Below are 18089 nucleotides of genomic sequence, written 5' to 3'. Positions count from 1 at the left end.
TGCGCCCGGGGCCGCGCTGAAGGGAGGGGTGGCCGGGGGGTGGGGGGCAGAGAGAAGCGCGATGGTCTAGTCCCCCTTAACCGCGGCCCCGCGCGGCGCCCTCCCTCGCGGGGGCTGAGACTGGAGAGGAAGTGGGGAGGCTCCGCTCGGTCCGCACAGCGGCGCGCCCTCATGCCCCCTCCCTTCTCCGCCAGGGGCGCCGGCACGCCTCCTCCCCGGCCTTCACCCCGGGAGAGGAGCGCGCGTCGTGGGCGGGCGCGCGGAGAGACACCGCGGGGAGCCGACGGCCAGCGCTCCGCAGCGCAGTCGGCCAGCGGCGAAACCGCAGGCGAGCCAGGGCCCAAGGCGGCCCGGGAGACCGCAGCGGCCGGAAGTGCGGGTACGTCACTTCCGAGCGGTGCAGTGGCGGCCGCTAGGAAGATGGCTGCGCCCTGTGGCTCGGAGCGGCCCGCCAACTCGCCGCTTAAAATCCCGAAGATGGAGGTGCTCTCCCCTGCCTCTCCTGGTGGCCTGAGCGACGGAAACCCTTCGCTATCCGACCCTTCCACGCCTCGGGGTGCCTCCCCGCTCGGGCCGGGCAGTGCAGCGGGCTCGGGGGCAGCGCCGTCAGGGGGTCTCGGGCTGGGGCTTGGGGGGCGCAGCGCCGCCTCGTCCTGGGGAGCCCCGGCCGCCGCCTGCCGCGGCATGTCGTGGACGCCGGCCGAGACCAACGCGCTCATCGCAGTATGGGGCAACGAGCGGCTGGTGGAGGCACGGTACCAGCAGCTGGAGGGAGCCGGCACGGTATTCGGCAGCAAGGCCCCCGGGCCGGCCATGTACGAGCGCGTGTCCCGGGCCCTGGCCGAGCTGGGCTACGAGCGGACCCCGTCCCAGTGCCGGGAGCGCATCAAGGTAACCGGCCGCCCGGCCCGGGGCAGCGAACCCGCGGCAGAGAGGAGGCGGGGAGCGGACCTCGGGGGCGGGGCCGGTCCGCGGTCCGGACTCTCTCCCGAGCCCGGTGGGCTACTCGCATCTCTCCGCCTTTTTCTTCTCTCCCTGGGAAGGGGTTGTTTTCCAGATGGCCGCCAGCCCGTAGGTTTCCTGAGTTTGAAGTTGGGCGTGCCTGCCGCCGCCCCTCTTTCTTGCCAATGGAAGACGTTCCTGCGTTCTGAAGTTGGTGGTTTCTCCTTGTGCGCGGCGGGCATCCCCGAGCCCGGGCGCCTCTCACCCCACCGGCGGGGCCTCGCTTTGTTCCAAGCAGAGGGGGCGCCTAGGCACAGGCTTACCGAGACGGGACTGAAGAAGGGTAGCAAGGGGGGGGCCGCTGGGCCCCCAGTTTCGGAATTTTCAAATGAGCGCAGTGGCAGAGCCATAGAAAAAGCGCCTTCGGATGACTGGCCTTTGTGCCAGTGGTCTTGCTTCTAACCTGAGCTATGAAGGACAAGTAAGACTAGATGCTTTGGAGAATTGGAAAGGCTTGATTGGAGCCAGATAGTGCATGGTTGCCGCGAAGTTAGCTTGGCTGAAAGTTGGTCTGGAATTTGGAGTATCCATGCCTCCAGAGTTAGGTTGACTTGAGGTGTGTTTCTGACTAAGCGCGTTCATGAAACCCAGGTTTCCCTGCTTTAGTTATTGTGCCGGGTGTGGTGGTGACAGGTAGAGCTCTCAGTGTGCATCTGGCTATCCTTGTGCACGTGGATGTTTAAATGCAGAAGCTTCATTTGAGCTAGGAATTCTACCAGCAGCCAGGTTATTGTTTGCTGTTTTTACTGACTGTTAATCTAGGTGTTCAAATTTGCATTAGAAGTTGATTTGGAGTTGTTTTTTAGGTAAGCTACTTCTCTCCTCACAGTGTCTGCTAAAAGATTCTTTCTCCCAGTTTTCACGGAACTACTTCTTCTTCATAGTCATAGTGTCTGTGTCCTTCTTTTCTGGTGGGGATGGCACTTTTTCTGGAACTCTTTGGGAGGTAAAACCCCAGTAAAGACAACAGTAATCCCGCTGAAGGAGGAGATGGCTCCAGAGTTCGAGAGATCTTGGCTCAAGGAGTGTTCATCTGGGGGCCTTGTTCCTTAGAAAACTTAGTCCAGAAACTAGGACATTTGAAACCTGTTAACTATTTATTGTTCAGGGAGTTTGGCACCCATTTCTCAATCACAAAGTTATGTTGGTTTATTTGATACATGCACCTTTGGGTCTTATCACCTCCCTCTTTTTTATTTTAAACAGGAGCTCATTAGAACAGTAGTTTATAGATAGGATTTGAACTGTGTGGGTCCACTTGTACACGTACTTTTTTCAGTAAATACAGAGTCAGCCCTAGGTTCGCATTCGTGGATTCAACCAGCCCTGGTTGAAGACAGTGTTTTATTTTCTCATTCCCAGCGGTGGTTGAATCCGCAGGTGTGAAGGGCTGACGGTAGTTGAGGTTTTGGGGAATCACAAGTTACTTTCCAGTTTTCCATGGCATTGGGGGTCGGTGCTCCCAGCCTCTACATTTTTCAAGGGTCAACTGTAGTAGCTAATAGCAACCACTGTTCTCTGAACCTCAATTCATTCTTCTATTCAAGGTCATTAAGATGCATTTTTTTGAGGGGCGAGGCTAGTTTTGCACTGAGCTGATTAGCTTCCATCTGTGAACTTTGCTTGATTTTAGAAGTGCACCTCAGGCATTTGTGACTGTTTTAGCTTGATCGAGTTTTGTCCATAGAAATTTCCCAAAGGGAAAAAGTGTTGTGCTATGAAAACCTCACGGAACATGAATGTGTCTATAAAATTGTTTCTCAGATGACCAGGGAGTCTCTAGTTGGGTTGCATCTTTGTCCAATTATGAGAAACATATCCTAAAGCAAAGACAGGAGATTGAGCTTCTCTGAACAAAATTTTAAAAAGATCTGTTTACCTGTCTCCAAACAAATAAGACCAAATTGACCTCAAGCTCTTAGAATATTTTGAGAATACATAGATGATAGTAATGGGCTCTCTGATCCACGGTAGCAGTTAGCAAGGAGGGCAGATAAATATTTGTTTTTTAAGGTCTGTACTCCTTACGTGGTTTCAACCAGGGGACAGCCTTCTTCGTTAGCAGTGTTGGTCTTTCCTGTCAGAGTTACAAGCTCTGTAAGGACAAGTTCTGGTCTTTTATTCACTACTGTATCTCCAGTGCCTAGCTCCGAGGAGGCTCGGGATACATATTTATTAAATTCACCAAATAAATAAGAAGAAGAACTCTGGCAAGTATAAAAATCTAGAGCACTGTTAGTTAAACTTTAACTGAAAAACCGCCTTTGAAACCCAGTTTGAGAAATACTGCATTGAAAACTAAGCTCTGTCTCTCTGAGAGACTTAGTATGAATGTGATTTTAAGCACAGAAGCAAATGTGGCCAGTGAAATCATAGCCTTACACAGTTATGAGGTGAAGGTCCCAAGTAATCTAGGTTGTGTTCGTGAAAATAAAATCCTTAAAAAATTCTCAGAGAATCCCAAAGCCCCAGAAGCTGACCTTTAGATCCCAGTTCCTCTACATCACAATTACTTGTGATTTAGAACAAGTAACTCACGAATCTCTTTCACTTTATTGTTTTGATGAGAACTGCAAAAAGTAATCCAATAATCCCTGTTGCTTTAGATTTTACAAAAGAGAAACAAAGTGCAGTGAGATGCACCACGAGGCATCCTCGGTCAGACTAAGGTAACGAGCTCACTTAACGTGAGCCCGCGTCAGGGTCACAGGGCAGAAACACCGCGTGCATCAGTTATGTTTCTGGTCTCGTGTGTATGAAACACCTATCAAACTTCAAGTCTGAAGACTCTGATTTCGTCTCAGTTTGAAAGGAGGGAAGGGCTATATAGTAACCTCAGTTTTTATTTTTCAGGAAACTTTCCCTTAATTATAGTTTCAACATGCTGATGTAGCAGCTTTCTTCTCATCCCATGAAGGCGTCAGAAGGTTGGGTTCTACACCAGCCTCTTCCCTGACCACCTTCCCGAATAACCTTAGAGGGCATCGCTTCCCTCCCTGGGCTGTGCTTCAGTCCTGTGTCTGTGCATGGGAGTGTTACAATTGTAAATACTGAAATTGAATGAATAGCTTTTGGATTTTGCTACCAAGGTACAATTTTGAAATACTACCCAAGTGATTATGCAAATTTCTAAGCACACAGGATTTTACCTTAAAGTCTGATAGAAACATTGGTTTATTGCTGCAAAGAGTTTCATTTTGAAGTCTGACCTGTTGATATTACTATTCGTTCAATCGTTTGGCTAAAAGGATGCGTTTGAGATTGTGCTGCTGCTCTGACGTTTTGTTGCTTTTTGTTTGTTTGCCAGAAGAACATTTGTCTGCTAACAGTTCCCGCCTAATTTTGGAGCAAGGTAAACGAAGAAGTGGTTTTCTGTCTAGACATCACATGATTTTTATCCTTTTGTATAGGCCTTTTCCTCCTGTCTCCGCCCATCAAATATTTGAGTGCTCGCTTCGTGCAGGGTGTCTGCTAGGCGTTAGCATGAATGGAAGTCTGAGCTTGCAGCGCAGTGGAAGCCTGTGCGCACGCATCAGAGAGGGGAAAGCTGTAAAGACGACACGAGGAACGGTGCACAGTGCAGCACCTGACTAAGCGTCACACACTGAGGTGCTCCAGTGGCACACGAAGGCAGACAGTAAGTGTGATGACTTCAGAGGAGGGAGAGAGCCAGCGCATCACAGTTAGTTCGTACCGTAGCAGTCAAAAGATCTCTAGACTTGGAATCCGTGAGAACAGGCACTTCTGAGCCATGTGCTGTATTCACACCTCCGCCAGTCAGTCTGCTGCACTACAAAACTCATTCTCAAGTCCCATATTTTTTGTTTTTTTCCCAAAAATCTGCCTCCTGAGAGTTGGCTGTATGTCTCTGAAACCGATGTGTTCTTCTGGCTCCGCCCGGAGACAAACTGCGGGGTGACTGCGTGGCCGGCACCGCTTGCCTTTGCTGCATCAGTGCCGGTGCTCACCCGTCCTGTTCACGAGTGGTGGGCAGTCTTCTGACCAGCAAACGGGGGTGAAAGTGTTAGGGACGTTGCTTAGATTTCTGCATCAGTAACTCTCATAATCTTTGGAACAAATTTCATACTTTAGCAGACAAGTCACAGTATAGTTTATTTGGTCTTTTATTTTTGCTGTCGAGCCTCGTCATCATTTGTGAAAACCAGTAGGGCAAAGATAACACGGAGCGAGATGCTGGGCCCCGCATAAGCATTTTAATAGACTGCCCTCCTCTAAGGGCTTTTACCTGACAGTTCGGAAGGAGACTGTCCCTTTGCATTATCATTGAAAGATCTCCAAGAAGTGTGGTATGCCACTGAAAGAGTTCTCAAGGAAGATTTGATCAGAGTGTTTCCTTCCATTTTTTCCACACTCAGTTCCTATTGCTCCCATGCCCGCTGCCACCTGAGAGCCCGTGCGCTCGTCTGCGTGTGCGTGTGACGGGCTGGATGTGTATCTTAAAGGAATGTAGTCACGCACTGCGTAACGACCGTTTCGGTTTGACGGTGGTGCACCAGGTAGCCTGTGCATGTGGTCAGTAGTCGCAGGCCCTGGTGCACATGCCCTCGGGGTGTGTGCAGGCTCACTCACCCTGTGGCGTCTGCCCGATGAGGCAGTCCCCTGACAACGCGTTCCTGAGAGCTCACCCTCACCGTGCAGCTGTGCGCAGCTGTGGACTTAGTTGCCGCCCACAAGCTCACAGTTGGGCGCCCCATTCTGTAGGTAAGGGATCTAACAGACACGTGTTGGAACTGAATGACAGGCTTCGGAGTTTTAAGTAATTTTGAACTATAAATAGCCACATGCGGTTAGCGGCTGCCATGTTGAATAGTGTAGGTAAAAAGTTGTTATTCAGAGTATCAAAGAAGCCTTTATACTATGAAAGGATTCTCTAGGCTACACATTCAAACCTCTGCGGGGAGTTCAAGGGTCCTTCTTGCACTCCCTGTCACTCCACTTGAGTAGGAGGAACCGTGACAGAATCAAGAAAAATGGCCCACCCTTGTAGGAGGAAGAGCCTTTAGCACAGGAATGAAGTGTCATCATCTCAGTCGGCCGGGCAAACAGTGACGTGCTCTTGGTCTTCCGGGACAGTGCTGTCCCGTGGAACTTGGCGTGATGACGTGCGTGTTCTGTGTCTGCGCCGTCCACCTGCTGCCAGCCACAGGTGCCTGCTGGACATCTGGAATGTGGCCGGTCTGACTGAAATGGACTTTTTAATTTAATGTAGATTTAAATATTGGTAGGTGGCTAGTGATTATTGCATTGGCCAGACCAACTTTTTTGCTTAGGTATTTCCGAGTTTCAAAATCCATGTACTCTCTTGAACATTTCGAAGCTGACGTTAAAATTTCTTCATAATCCATTTGAAAGTTTCCAGGATGTAGGACATAGTAAATCTGGTATGAGATGAGGGTTGGCTGTGAGAGTTATTGGAGAATACACTGTGAATGTAAGAAGTCCACCCCAAGTTCTTGTCTACAGGTTCTATCAAATGTATCTGGAAAATGTTGACGATCAGACAGTGTTCCACTTCCACCGACACAGGGCAGTATAGGTATTGCTGACCGCTATTGCTGTGGTTATTCTAAATTAAGGAGCCAAGCCTCACCCCTACAAAATATAAGACTGGGAACGACCGTGGTCCCTCAGGTTTTAAGGTTCCTCGGTCAGTCACTAAAGAAGGCATGTGGATAACCCCAGGAAGACAACTGCTTCAGGAGGCTGAGCATCCTTTCAGTGTCTTTCTGGACTGGTTAGTGGGCCCGTGAATTCCACTGCCCTTAGGAAACAGGAAAGGTTTGACTTGCTGTAGGTATAACTGAAACAAATACAAGGATAAGAATGTGGCTCACACTTACATCACACTCGATTGGCAGATTCACCTCAGGGTTACTGGGCGCACTCGGGTTGGGAGGTAAGGGCTTGTGTTTTATTGTTTGCCATAGATGTTTGAGCGCCTCCTGCAGGAGGCCCGAGAAGTACAGCAGTGCGCTGCCGCTGTGGGCCCGGGTCCCAGCGCAGGGGTCAGACTGCCCACGCACGGGTTACAGACCCCGTGAGCCGCGTCTGTGTGTGGCGCTGGCGTTAAGCCACGGCACTGCAGGTGCACATAGGAAGGGCATGTCGTAGGTGTTCAGGAGGTGGGTCCTGCAGGTGAAGTGGGACAGAACTGGGCAGGAGGGAGCAGAGACAGATGAGCGGCTGGGGCAGTATCACTTAAAGTGGTGCAGACTACAAACGGTAAAATATAATTGGTTCAAGAATCCAAAAGTGGAAGCCTCCAAGTAATGCAGTTGTTCCAACAATTTATAAGTGATCAGCTCTTTAAAAGTCATGCCTTCCCATTGAAAAATTTGCTATGCTGTGGCATTCGGTGAAGGTATGAGTTAGAAGCCACACATGAATGACTGGCAGTGTCAAAGAAACATGTGGAAAGGTGGGGAAGGTGGTTTTGGGATCACAGTGTAGTGTATGTACCAATTCCAGATGATTTATGTTTTGATAAGCAACTTATAGTGTTGAATTGCAATTATGCAAATATCTATGATATCTCATTCTTTATATACTGAAAGAAAAAAAAAAGTAATGCATCTTTTGTTTTGTTAAAGATTTTATTTATTCTTTAGAGAGAGGGGAAGGAAGGGAGGAAGAGGGAGAGAAACATCAATCAGCTGTCTCTCGTAGGCCCCCAACTGGGGACCTGGCCTGCAACCCAAGCGTGCGCCCCGACCTGGAATAGAACCTGCGACCTCTCCATTTGTGGGACAATGCCCAGTCCACCGAGCCACACTAGCCAGGGCACAGTGCATCTTTCTGAAGGCACAACACGAAGAAATACGTTTTGCCTTGTGGTCTGGCTCTCACACGCATGTGTGACTGAAACAAACACCGCAGGGTAATAGTGAGGTGGCTCACACTTACAGAGCCTCTGCTGTGTGCCCTGCGCCATTCTCAGTGCTGCACAGGCATTAACTAACTCAGCTCTCCCAGCGACACTACACTTAGCTATGTGCGGTGCACTCTGCCACGCCCCATTCTGTATGAGCCCAGGCAGCCTAGCTCCTGAAACACTGGGCCATAGGTCCTCTCCAGTACCGGAGCGACCAGCATGTGAAGGCCCCCACCACAGGCTTGCACCTGGCGGGCCCTCCTTCTCCCCCACCTGCCTCCTGCTCCCCAGTGCTTTTTAGCGCTGCCTTCCCTTTTCACCCCAGGCCCTCTGGCACCTCTCCTCTTTCCCCTGCCCCAGCCACAGTTTCACTTGTCCCCACAAGTCCCTCACCTAAAGCTGGTGCGTAGAACACCTGGGAAGATGGGGGTGGCCGCACCCACTGGTACAGGGCAGCAGGCTTACTCCTTGGGGACTGGCAGCTCAGGGTCACGTTGGTGCCCACACGGGGCACACCCAGGAGATGGCAGGATGGGGGAGCTGGAGGAGCAGGGGGAGACGAGATGGGTTAAAAACTCATGCCCAAGAGACCAACAGACCCCCCCCACACATACACACCAACTTCTCCACACACACCCTATTGTCACCCCATTGCCCCTCCTCCAACCTTGCCACTCAGCCCTTTGGGAGAGGGCCCCGCCTGAGCTCTCCCAGAGCTGGGGGGCCATTGGGAAGTGTGTGCTCCCCACTCACCCCACACGTCCAGCTCTAGAGTCTTGCTGCTGTGGCTTCTGTTGTTGCCCTGATGGTCTTGCACAGTCACGGAGCAGAGGCAGGGCCCTGGCTGGTGTGGCTCAGTGGCTTGAGTGCCAGCCTGCATATAGAAGGGTTCTTGGTTCGATTCCCAGTCAGGGCACAGGCCTGGGTTGCAGGCCAGGTCCCCAGTAGGGGTTGTACCAGAGGCAGCCATGGGATGTCTCTCACATGTTACTGTCTCTCTCCCTCTCTCCCTCTCCCCCCCTCTCTAAAAATAAATAAATAAAATCTTTTAAAAAGAAAAAGAACAGAAGTAGGACCGGGAGTCTTTCTCCTGGAGGCCCCACAGCCACAGGGACACGTTCCGGGAGGGCATGGAGTACACCAGGGACACTCCACCTTCGCTGGATGTGGCCCCACTGATGTGTGACACCACTTTGTGTGGACGCGACATTATTACATTATTACGTGCCTGCATTGTGCCACAGGCTCCGCCAGCCTCCACCCCCGGACAGCAGACCTCAGACGCCCCTCCCCTGTGCCCCTGTTCCCATCTCCCTAGCCACCCTCTCACTCCCTGGTCCTCTCCACCGTAACGGTTCTTGATCCCCTATGTACTCTCTCTCCGTCTCCCACATGGGGTGTTCGGAGAGGTGGCCACAGCCCACTCATGGGACAGAACCTGCAGTTAGATGAAAGAGGAGGAGAAGATAATGAGGTGAGATCAAGTTTTTTCAGTCATCGCGCTCTTTTAGGCTTAGGGTATCAAAACTCCCCAAGTGCCTTCATTTGGAACCCGTCCCGTCTCAGGTACCTAGGGAAATGGGTTACACTATGTAGCGCTAGATAGCTGGAGCCCGGGTGTGCGGGAAGAGGGTGGAAGCAGGTGGGACGTCGTCAAAAATGAGACTGGATGTGTGAACAAGGGGTCAGGTGATGTGGCAAGCAGTTTATCCTCATCATCAGAGACGTTTAAGCTGGAGAGGGACGTGGTCAGTGTTAGGTTCTAGAACTGGCAGTAGTGTGGAAGATGGATGGGACGGGGTGAAACGGGAAGCCCGCAGATCATTAGAGGCTCCTTGCAGTAAAGTGGGGAAGTGGGGAAACAAAACAGCGGCAGTGAAAATGGAGGAAAGGAAACTGGTTTCGAATGTGGCGGTGTCAGCGGGGCAGTTTGGAGAATCTGAAACTTCTTGTTTATAGGAGTCGTTAGATCCTAACCTGCCACAAAGCTCACTGTGGACTGCTGTGCCCGCCTACACAGAGGGGCGTCGCAGCTCTCCACAGCTTCAGGTTTGCGAGTGGGTTCTAGAACCCAGTGAGGTCCAGCGAAAACCCCACTTTCAGACAGCCCTGTCTCTATCGCCTCTCGGATGAGCTCTGTACAGACTCTTGGATTCTCATCTGCTCCCCCGTCTTCGTCCTGCCTCCTTTTTCTCCTCTCCTCTCTTTCTTAAACATTACCAGAGGATGAGCTCTAAAATTCAGATCTAAAACTCCACATGTTAAGTGTCAGGAGGCGCTCAGAGTGTGGGCCCGCACCACTGGGTTGAGTAAAATAGCAGCTTTTCCCCCTTTGGAAGGTTACATGTGCAATGTTTAAAAATGTTTTAAAAAATGGGGGAAAAAACTTACTGAATTTCAAACACAAAGACCAGTATGGTAAAGAACTTTCAGGGTTTAGCAGTTGGTTGCTAGGTAATCTCTGAGTTTCTCTCTGTTGTGTGGTTCACGCGGAGCCTTCTGCTCGCCGTTTACCATTGCGAACTTCATTCATTGTTCAGAACAGGGGCTTGACGAATCCGTGCCTCGATGCATACGGTACTCGTCGTCTCTGCCTGTAGTCCCTGCGGAGTCTTCCCCCCACTGTGGTTCCGAACAGCTGAAAAATGGCTGCGCATTGGGAAAAGATGTGGATTTACATCTGTGTAATACTTACCCGTTTGTAGTTGAGAGAGTCCTTGAGAGCCAATGGAACTTTTTTTTCTTGGCACTAATCACGTGAGTGTAACCTTGTCACTTAGTGGGCTGTGTGGTTATTCCTTAGGAAAAACACAAACCTGTGTTTATTCTCAGACAATTTAGGAGTAAACAGCCATCTTATTTTTACATATGTGTTCTTGGCTGTATTCATAAATGACGTATTTCAAGCCACCAAATAATACTTGAGTATAAATCGATACAATAGAATGGAAGTTACTTATTTAGATGTTTTCTAGTTGCAGTTTACCAGCCCATGTAAGATTACTTTGTTGTAATGGCTTGAATTTTTGAAGCTTACAATACTGTTTCTCTGCCATCTACCTTCAGATTACTTCATTTAGCCAGTAACTCAGTTATGTTTGTAATTGTAAAACCAGAATAAAGTTTATATCTACCCCAAACTGCTTTTATTATTATTACTTTAATTTTGCAAATAGTTTTCTCTAAATGGAAAGACCCGGCTTATGACTTAGAGAGTATGATAGGTCACAAAGCACCTTGATCTTATGTTCCATCTCTCAGGTGCCATATACAACCTGAAGGAATTTTTATTCATTTCATTTCTTCATTCATTCATTTAGCAAAAATCTATTGGGCTACTTCTGCAAGCCAGGCATTGATTTAGGTGCCGGGAATACATCCGGCACCTAAAGTGAACAAAACTGAAAGAAAAGAAAAAACCTGCCTTCAAAGAGCTTACATTCTGATAGGAAACAATATAACATTTACAATGTCTTCATTCACAACAGTTAACACGATAGAAAACCCCTCAAATACTATATTCCTTGATATCAACCTTATTGACCTTAGAAAGATTGAGCTCTCTACCTCTCCTTGTGCACAGGAAACAGAAATTCATTTGCCTTTGCTTTATTAAGAAAGATAGACGTGATTTTTTTTTAATCCTCACTGGAGGGTATGTCTATGATTCTAGAGAGAGGAAGATAGAGACATCAAGGGTCCCCGTGGGCTGCCTCCTGCCCTGCGCACCCTGCCAGGGATCCAACACGCCACCTTGTGCTGTGCAGGACGACGCCCCGGCCAGCCGAGCCACCTGGCCAGGGCAGGAATGGTTTATATGATTTCATTTTCTGCCCTTCTTTGGGGGTCATGTCCAGTTGTCCCTGAGATTTACCCTACCAACCAGCGGCGGGCGGCAGCATTGCTAGTTTCCATTCACTTGTTAGGTGACAGAGCACCCCGGTGCTGGGTTCCCAGGTTCAGACTTGAGCAAAACCAGGTAATGTTCCTCCTCTCTCATGCAAATTAGGGAACATGGTTAATAGTTGGCCTTTGAAAGATCAGGGTTGTGCCAGATTTAGAACAGTATAAAATAATATGTTTTCTCTATATAAGTAGTATAAACCACATTAAAAATTCAGATGAAAAAATCAATGGAAAAATTTAACGTCAGCATAACCACATATTCATGAAACATTTTTGTTTCAAGTGATGGTGAATCTGATTTTAATTCCAGTAAATTTCCATGCACCAAAAAATAAATAAGAGGTCTACATGCTTTTTGTTCTATTGAACTCCAAGAAAATAGATGGGTCATTCCAAGTTTTTATTTGATTCATGCTGAGTTTTGCCTGCCTCCTGCTGCTTGTGAGTAGTTGCCTAGTGAGCAGGGCCAAATCCTCACTGTGGATTACTTTTTTCTCCCTTTGTTGTTTGTTTTTTTAAGATTTTATGTATTTATTTTCAGGGAGATGGGAAGAGAGGGAGAGAGAGAGAAACATCTACTGGTTGCCTCTCACATGCCCCCCATCTGGGTCTGGGCCCCCTGGGTCCGCAACCCAGGCATGTGCCCTGATCCGGGAATTGAACCAGCAACCCTTTGGTTCACAGGCTGGCGCTCAATCCACTGAGCCACACCAGCCAGGTCTTTATGTCAGCGTTTTAGTCCCCATATTCCTGCTAAGACTGTTAACCTTTGAAAATGATTCAATGATTGCCTTTATCTATAAAAGAAGAAGTATGACCGAAAAGTTGAAGAAGCTGTGATAATATATCCAGGTGTTTCTGAAACCGAATAATAAGGGGTGGGCAAAATCATGTATATACAGTTACTTAATATGTAACAAACCTAATTCTACGTATAAAGCCCTGTTACATACAGATCTCACATGTTGTCAAAGAAAAACAACTTTATACTTTTAAGTACTAATGTTAAAAATAAAATCAAGCTAGTATTCCTTTAATACTGGAGGGCATGGGTTAGTGGAAACTTACTTGTTTTTCCAAACAAGGTTTTGATACCGAGTACTACAGTTAGTTAGGTTCTTTGAGTTGGTTATTTCTGCCATTAGCTTTATGATAAAACTTTGCTGCTAATTTTTCTCCACTTGAACTAACCTTTATGCATAAGCTACCTTGGCCTTCATGTTGTGTGGCTCTGTCATTTTGTAATAATAATAACGGCTAACGTTTACTGAGTGTAGGCTATGGGGCAGGCACTGTTTTAAATGCATTCCTTATATTGTTTCGTTTAACACTCACAAGTCCATGCATGAGGTACCATTTCAGCCCCGCCTTACAGATGGAGAAGTTGAGACACAGAGAGATTAATTCGTCTGATGTCAGGAAGCAAGTAGGTGGGGAGGCTAGACTAAGCAGTCTCTGTCTCCATGCTTTTAACTTCTTGGTTGTATTGCTCCCTCATTAATCATCGGCCCACCTTTATTGAAATTTGACAATTCCAGTAATACTTTGGCAACGGTGATCATACATAATCATACATGCAATACTAAAACCATATAGCAGCACCCAGCTGGATGTCGTGCACATGTTTCTTATAGAACTGAAAACAGGTTTAAAAAATTCTGGCAGATAGTTCATGATGTCCTAAAATAATAAATACAGTGAGAAATATTGATTTGGAAGTCCCCTGGAAGAATTTAAAACAAGTGTTAAAACAAAACTTTTATCGTAGAAGACATTCAGTCATTCGTTCAAGTCTTTACAGAAATGGTGGCATTTATTGGACTACCAACTCTTAAAGGAAGTAAGTTTGAATTATAAAGGGAGAAGTGTTTCCAAAGTACAGTCCCCTTTTGACGGCAAAAGCAGGTAAGGATGTGGCTGACAAAGGAGGCCATGGAGTGTCCATTACCTTACGCCTGCCACGGTTCCCCTGGTGTGGACATGGTTTGGGTGCTCTTCTCCTGAGAGATGGTGGGGATGAGGTGGGCTGTTTTGTAATGCGTCATATGAATGTGCCAACAAAGAGGAAATGCATGTGAAGAAAGCTAAATACAGAATCAGAAAGTAAGAAATCAGTGCAGGGAGTATAGTAGTCATCCAGGTGAATACAGTTATTTCAGCCAAGTATTAAAATGAGCTATCAACTTCCCAGCAACCGTAGCAGAAAGGAAAATGCGGTGACTTTATATGCTTTTCAATGTCTGCTGAAAAGAAGCAGCATGCCAGGTTCCAGGTTCGAAACCAAAGATTCACTTACATTAAATACACTCTGACAGTGACCTTGAATAAGTTGCTACCTTTCTCTTCTCTTTTCTGTTGAATAAGGATACATCACTTGTCTTCCCTGCACACGTGATCATACTGCCCAGACTCCTCCTCCAGGAATGAGAGGAGAATCAGTCTCCACAGCTGCCTGGGGCACTCACTGGTTGGGTGGCTTCTGGTTGGATTCCACCCAGGAATTTCTCTTTGCCCAAGGCCGCTCTCTCCCCAAGGTTAGGCGCCCTGCCCTGGGGCAGCCTGAATCCACTGACTGGTCAGTGCTGAAATACGAAGGCACAGCCTCCTTGCCTGAATTCAGGACAACTGTGAAGGGCTCTGCAAGTCCCACACGTCACTATGGGGTTAGCCAAGGCCTCTGTCCCGGCTGTCTTTGCTTCAGCTCCTTTGCTCAGCCCTGCCCCACACAGTCTGTCCCACGTAAAACTCCTGCTCACAGCCTCCTCCCAGTTGTTTTCTGGGACCCTCTCTTTTAGCTTTATTATACAAATTAGGAATAAGAAATATAAGCTGCTTAGCCCCAATCTCAGCACACAGCAGGCACTGAGAAAATAGTAGTTAACAGTTTACCTTCATTACGTGGGACATTGAACCACATGGTTTATTCTTTACCTTCATTATGTGGGACATGGAAAATGTTTGATTTTTCTAGAAATACAGACACTTGTTAAGTTTGGGTTGCCCGAGGATAGTTGCACAAACTCAAGGTGCTTACTTTCAGATTTTCATAGGACGGGCATGTGCCAGCTGTGTTCTTTTCATACACTTATGATCTGTGTGGTTTATACCATGTAAATAAAAAACTCTGAAATAATTCAGCATTTACCCTTAAAAAATAATAAAACAATTGACTGAATCTTGACTTAATACTTGTGCCCAGATTATCTTGATGGATGATTTCTAATAACCTTGATTTTTAGACGATTTTGTCCAAGTGTCAAGATTATTTTTTCACAACCAAATACATAAAATTTACTAATAGAAATATCTGTATTATAGATTATCTTTGCAGTATAGATGGTAGGGTTTGGGGGTTTTTTAGATTTTTTTTATTTATTTTAGAGGGGAAAGGAGGGACACAGAGAGGGAGAGACACATCTATTGGTTGCCTCTTGCACACCCCCAACTGGGGACCTGGCAGGTAACCCAGGCTGGTGCCCTGACCGGGAATTGAACCTGTGACATTTTGGTTCGCAAGCCAGCCCTCAATCCACTGAGTCATACCAGCCAGGGTTGTGGGTGGCAGTTTTTAGTGGCAACCGAAGGTCAGGTTGTTGGCATCAGTTCAACACCAACAGGAATTCCCAGCTTGGGGTGCAGTGAAGAAGGAAACTATTTATTGGCAGCAGCTCAGTTGTGACACAGCAGGCTGTGAAAACCACTGCTGTTGGGAAGCCCTGGGCCCAGGCCCCTCTCCAGGGAGACAGCTCTGCTCCTGGCAGCTCTATTGTGTGCCAGCCTGCTCTAGCCTGTACTGGTCCACTCCAGAGAGATCTTGGTGTTTCAGCTCCAGAAGTTCCTGCCCCTGGTCCCTGAGTGGTCTGCCCTCATGCAAATTAGGGCTCCAAATCCTCACAGTTTGATTGGTCCAAGGGGCACTGTGCTGATTGATCAGAATGGAACCCAGTCTGGTTGGTTAGGAAACTGATAAGATCATAGCTGCTTATCTCCAATTAGATGGGGAAAGCCTCAGTCCTATTGGTTGGAATAAGATTGCAGAAATTCCTTTGGAAGGACCGACTCATATGGCAGAAACCCAGTGCAGGCAGGCAGCGAAGTGCAGGCGTCCATCCCCCTGATGTGCAGTTTGTGTGGGAGACCCCTGTGCAGAAATGGCAGCTAGGCGCTGTGATTCAACGTTTGAGCCACGTTAACCACCGGGAGCCCTTCTTCGTAGGTATCTTCTTTCTCGGGGTCCACCTCAATAAGAAAATATCTACAAAACTGAGAGAACAACATCATGGGCATATGGAAGAACAGAGTAGCCTCTATTGGGGGGGAGGGGGAGGGCCTGCTCTGCACCATTTCCCCTTTAAACACTGGTCTCAGGAACGGAAGGAGCACCGTTGTGGTTGGGAAGCAGTACCGTACAGTACAGTACAGGTATCATTGTACCGATACAGCTGCGTGTGGTTTTCTTGTAATTTGTGTGCGTGTGCATGTACATGTACAAGTCTTCATTTTTAGACATGGACGATTATGGAACAGTTAGTGCTTAATGCAGGATGTTTGCATGGGAGGCCTTTACAAATGAGTGATTCTCTGCTGCTAGCCTAGAAATATTTTAGATAATATTCTTGAATGTGTTCTTCTGTTGTCACATACTTGTAAAAGTTAACACCTTTTAAAAAAAACTTAAGATTTTATTTATTTATTCTTAGAGGAGAAGGAAGGGAGAAAGTGAGGGAGAGACACATTGATGTGTAAGAGAAACATCAGTCGGCTCACAACCCAGGCACGTACCCTGACTGGGGATTGAACCGGGGACCTTTTGCTTTGCAGGACCACACAACCAACTGAGCTACACCAGTCAGGGTGTAGAAATTAACTTTTTTTCTACTTTAAAATAAATAAATAAAATCTTTTTTATTGTTTATTCTATTACAGTTGTCCCAATTTTTTCCTTTTTGCCCTGCTCCACCCAGCCCACCCCTCTTGCCCATAAAAAGCCAACATGTTTAAAAGGATCTGAATATCACTTGAGGTGGTGCCCCAGGGTGTGAAGTAGTAGGAAGAAGATTCAGCAGAGATGCTAATGTAGTAACTTCAGAGGCCACATGGGAGGTCGGATGAAAATGACCTCCAATGCAAGTCAGCTCTTTACCGAATAACTGATTTCCCCCCCCCTTTTTTGGGGAGGAAGTTCTCTAGACAAATAGTGTTGTCCGACTGTCTTTGATGACCGTAACCACCTGTTGCTGCCTATGTCCAAAATAGTTTGGTTCAGAATACCCTAATTTCTTGACCTGTCTTTGTTCAAAATAGAAAAGCACTTGATTCCACATCTGGAAGGATTCTTGTGTCCCAAAGAAACCCGTAAACAGAACCACACATACTAGGTATGGGGTTTGCAGTGTTGCTGCCGGTGTGAGTTAGGTGTGAGTACTGTGTGATTCACCCGCAGCGTTGAATGCTCATGGCCACAGGAGTGTGTTCCTTGAGCAACGGCAGGTGTTTGTTTTTCACAGTTAGTATTGTCCTCCTCGAGGCAAGGCCCTCAGCGGCTAGCATGGAGGAACCCAGAAAGTTTCAGGCTTGATACTCACTGAAAATCCAAATTTTCTGAATTATTCGTTCTGTGCAAACATCTCTCCCTCGCGAAGACAGTACTGACCAGTTCCAGACATAAAAATGAGTCGTCCGCAGCCAGGTTTGGGAGGAAGTACAAGCTGGTAGAATTCCGTCCTGGACAGTTAGTTCCCCCGCAGAGGCCAGGGCTCCAAGAGGCAAGATCCCGGTTTCCCGAGGTCTGTCTTCCGTTTGGCCCTGTTAAAATCCAGGAAACAATTGCAGTGTTTTTCTGTCTTTGACAGGACTACTCTGTATTTTGTAATATTTAATTTGTAAGGAATAAGAAATAATAGAGTTTGGACGAGGCTGCAGAACTGCATTTGAGAGGTGTCCCCCTCCCCCGTCCAAAGAAAAATGTAACAAGAATGGTAGATATTTTTAAAACAGCCTTGACCTCTGTAGTTCATCTTCCTTTGTTACAGAGATATTAATTTGCTTTGCTGATTAGAGCTGTATCTGTGTTTTATTCCCTTTTCTGCTCCTGCTTTTTCCAGAAGATCTTAGAAGCTCTATCTACCCACTGGGTTTATTGATTTTATGAATACAACCGTAGTGGTTAAACAAGTTTCCTGATTTTCTTGGCTGAGAAAAATTTCATCTTCTTGCTAATTGATTATCTACTTTTAAATTACGCTAATTTGCCCTGAGTGGTGTTGCTCAGTGGGTTTGGCAATCATCC

At 47.4% G+C, this 18089-nt stretch overlaps 1 protein-coding gene across 9 annotated transcripts in view; it reads left to right on the top strand.

The window, feature by feature from the left end:
- Window positions 1-136: 136 nt before the first annotated feature.
- Window positions 137-18089, top strand: part of MSANTD2 (Myb/SANT DNA binding domain containing 2) — a 29172-nt gene continuing 11219 nt past the window's right edge. For 7 of the 9 annotated variants that reach the window (XR_008427320.1, XR_008427319.1, XM_053928297.1 and 4 more), the window contains exon 1: window positions 137-891. Coding sequence is in view for 5 of the 9 variants with exons in the window: in XM_053928297.1 (XP_053784272.1) it covers window positions 172-891 (720 nt within the window). In the remaining 4 variants the exon portion in view is untranslated. The remainder of the gene's footprint in view (window positions 892-18089) is intronic. The other 2 variants (XM_053928299.1, XM_053928300.1) reach the window with 2 other exon arrangements.

Source organism: Desmodus rotundus, chromosome 7, assembly GCF_022682495.2.
Source record: "Desmodus rotundus isolate HL8 chromosome 7, HLdesRot8A.1, whole genome shotgun sequence".
NCBI classification, from domain to species: domain Eukaryota; kingdom Metazoa; phylum Chordata; class Mammalia; order Chiroptera; family Phyllostomidae; genus Desmodus; species Desmodus rotundus.
The sequence above is the reverse complement of the archived record's forward strand: the minus strand, read 5'-3'. Positions and strand labels throughout refer to the sequence as shown.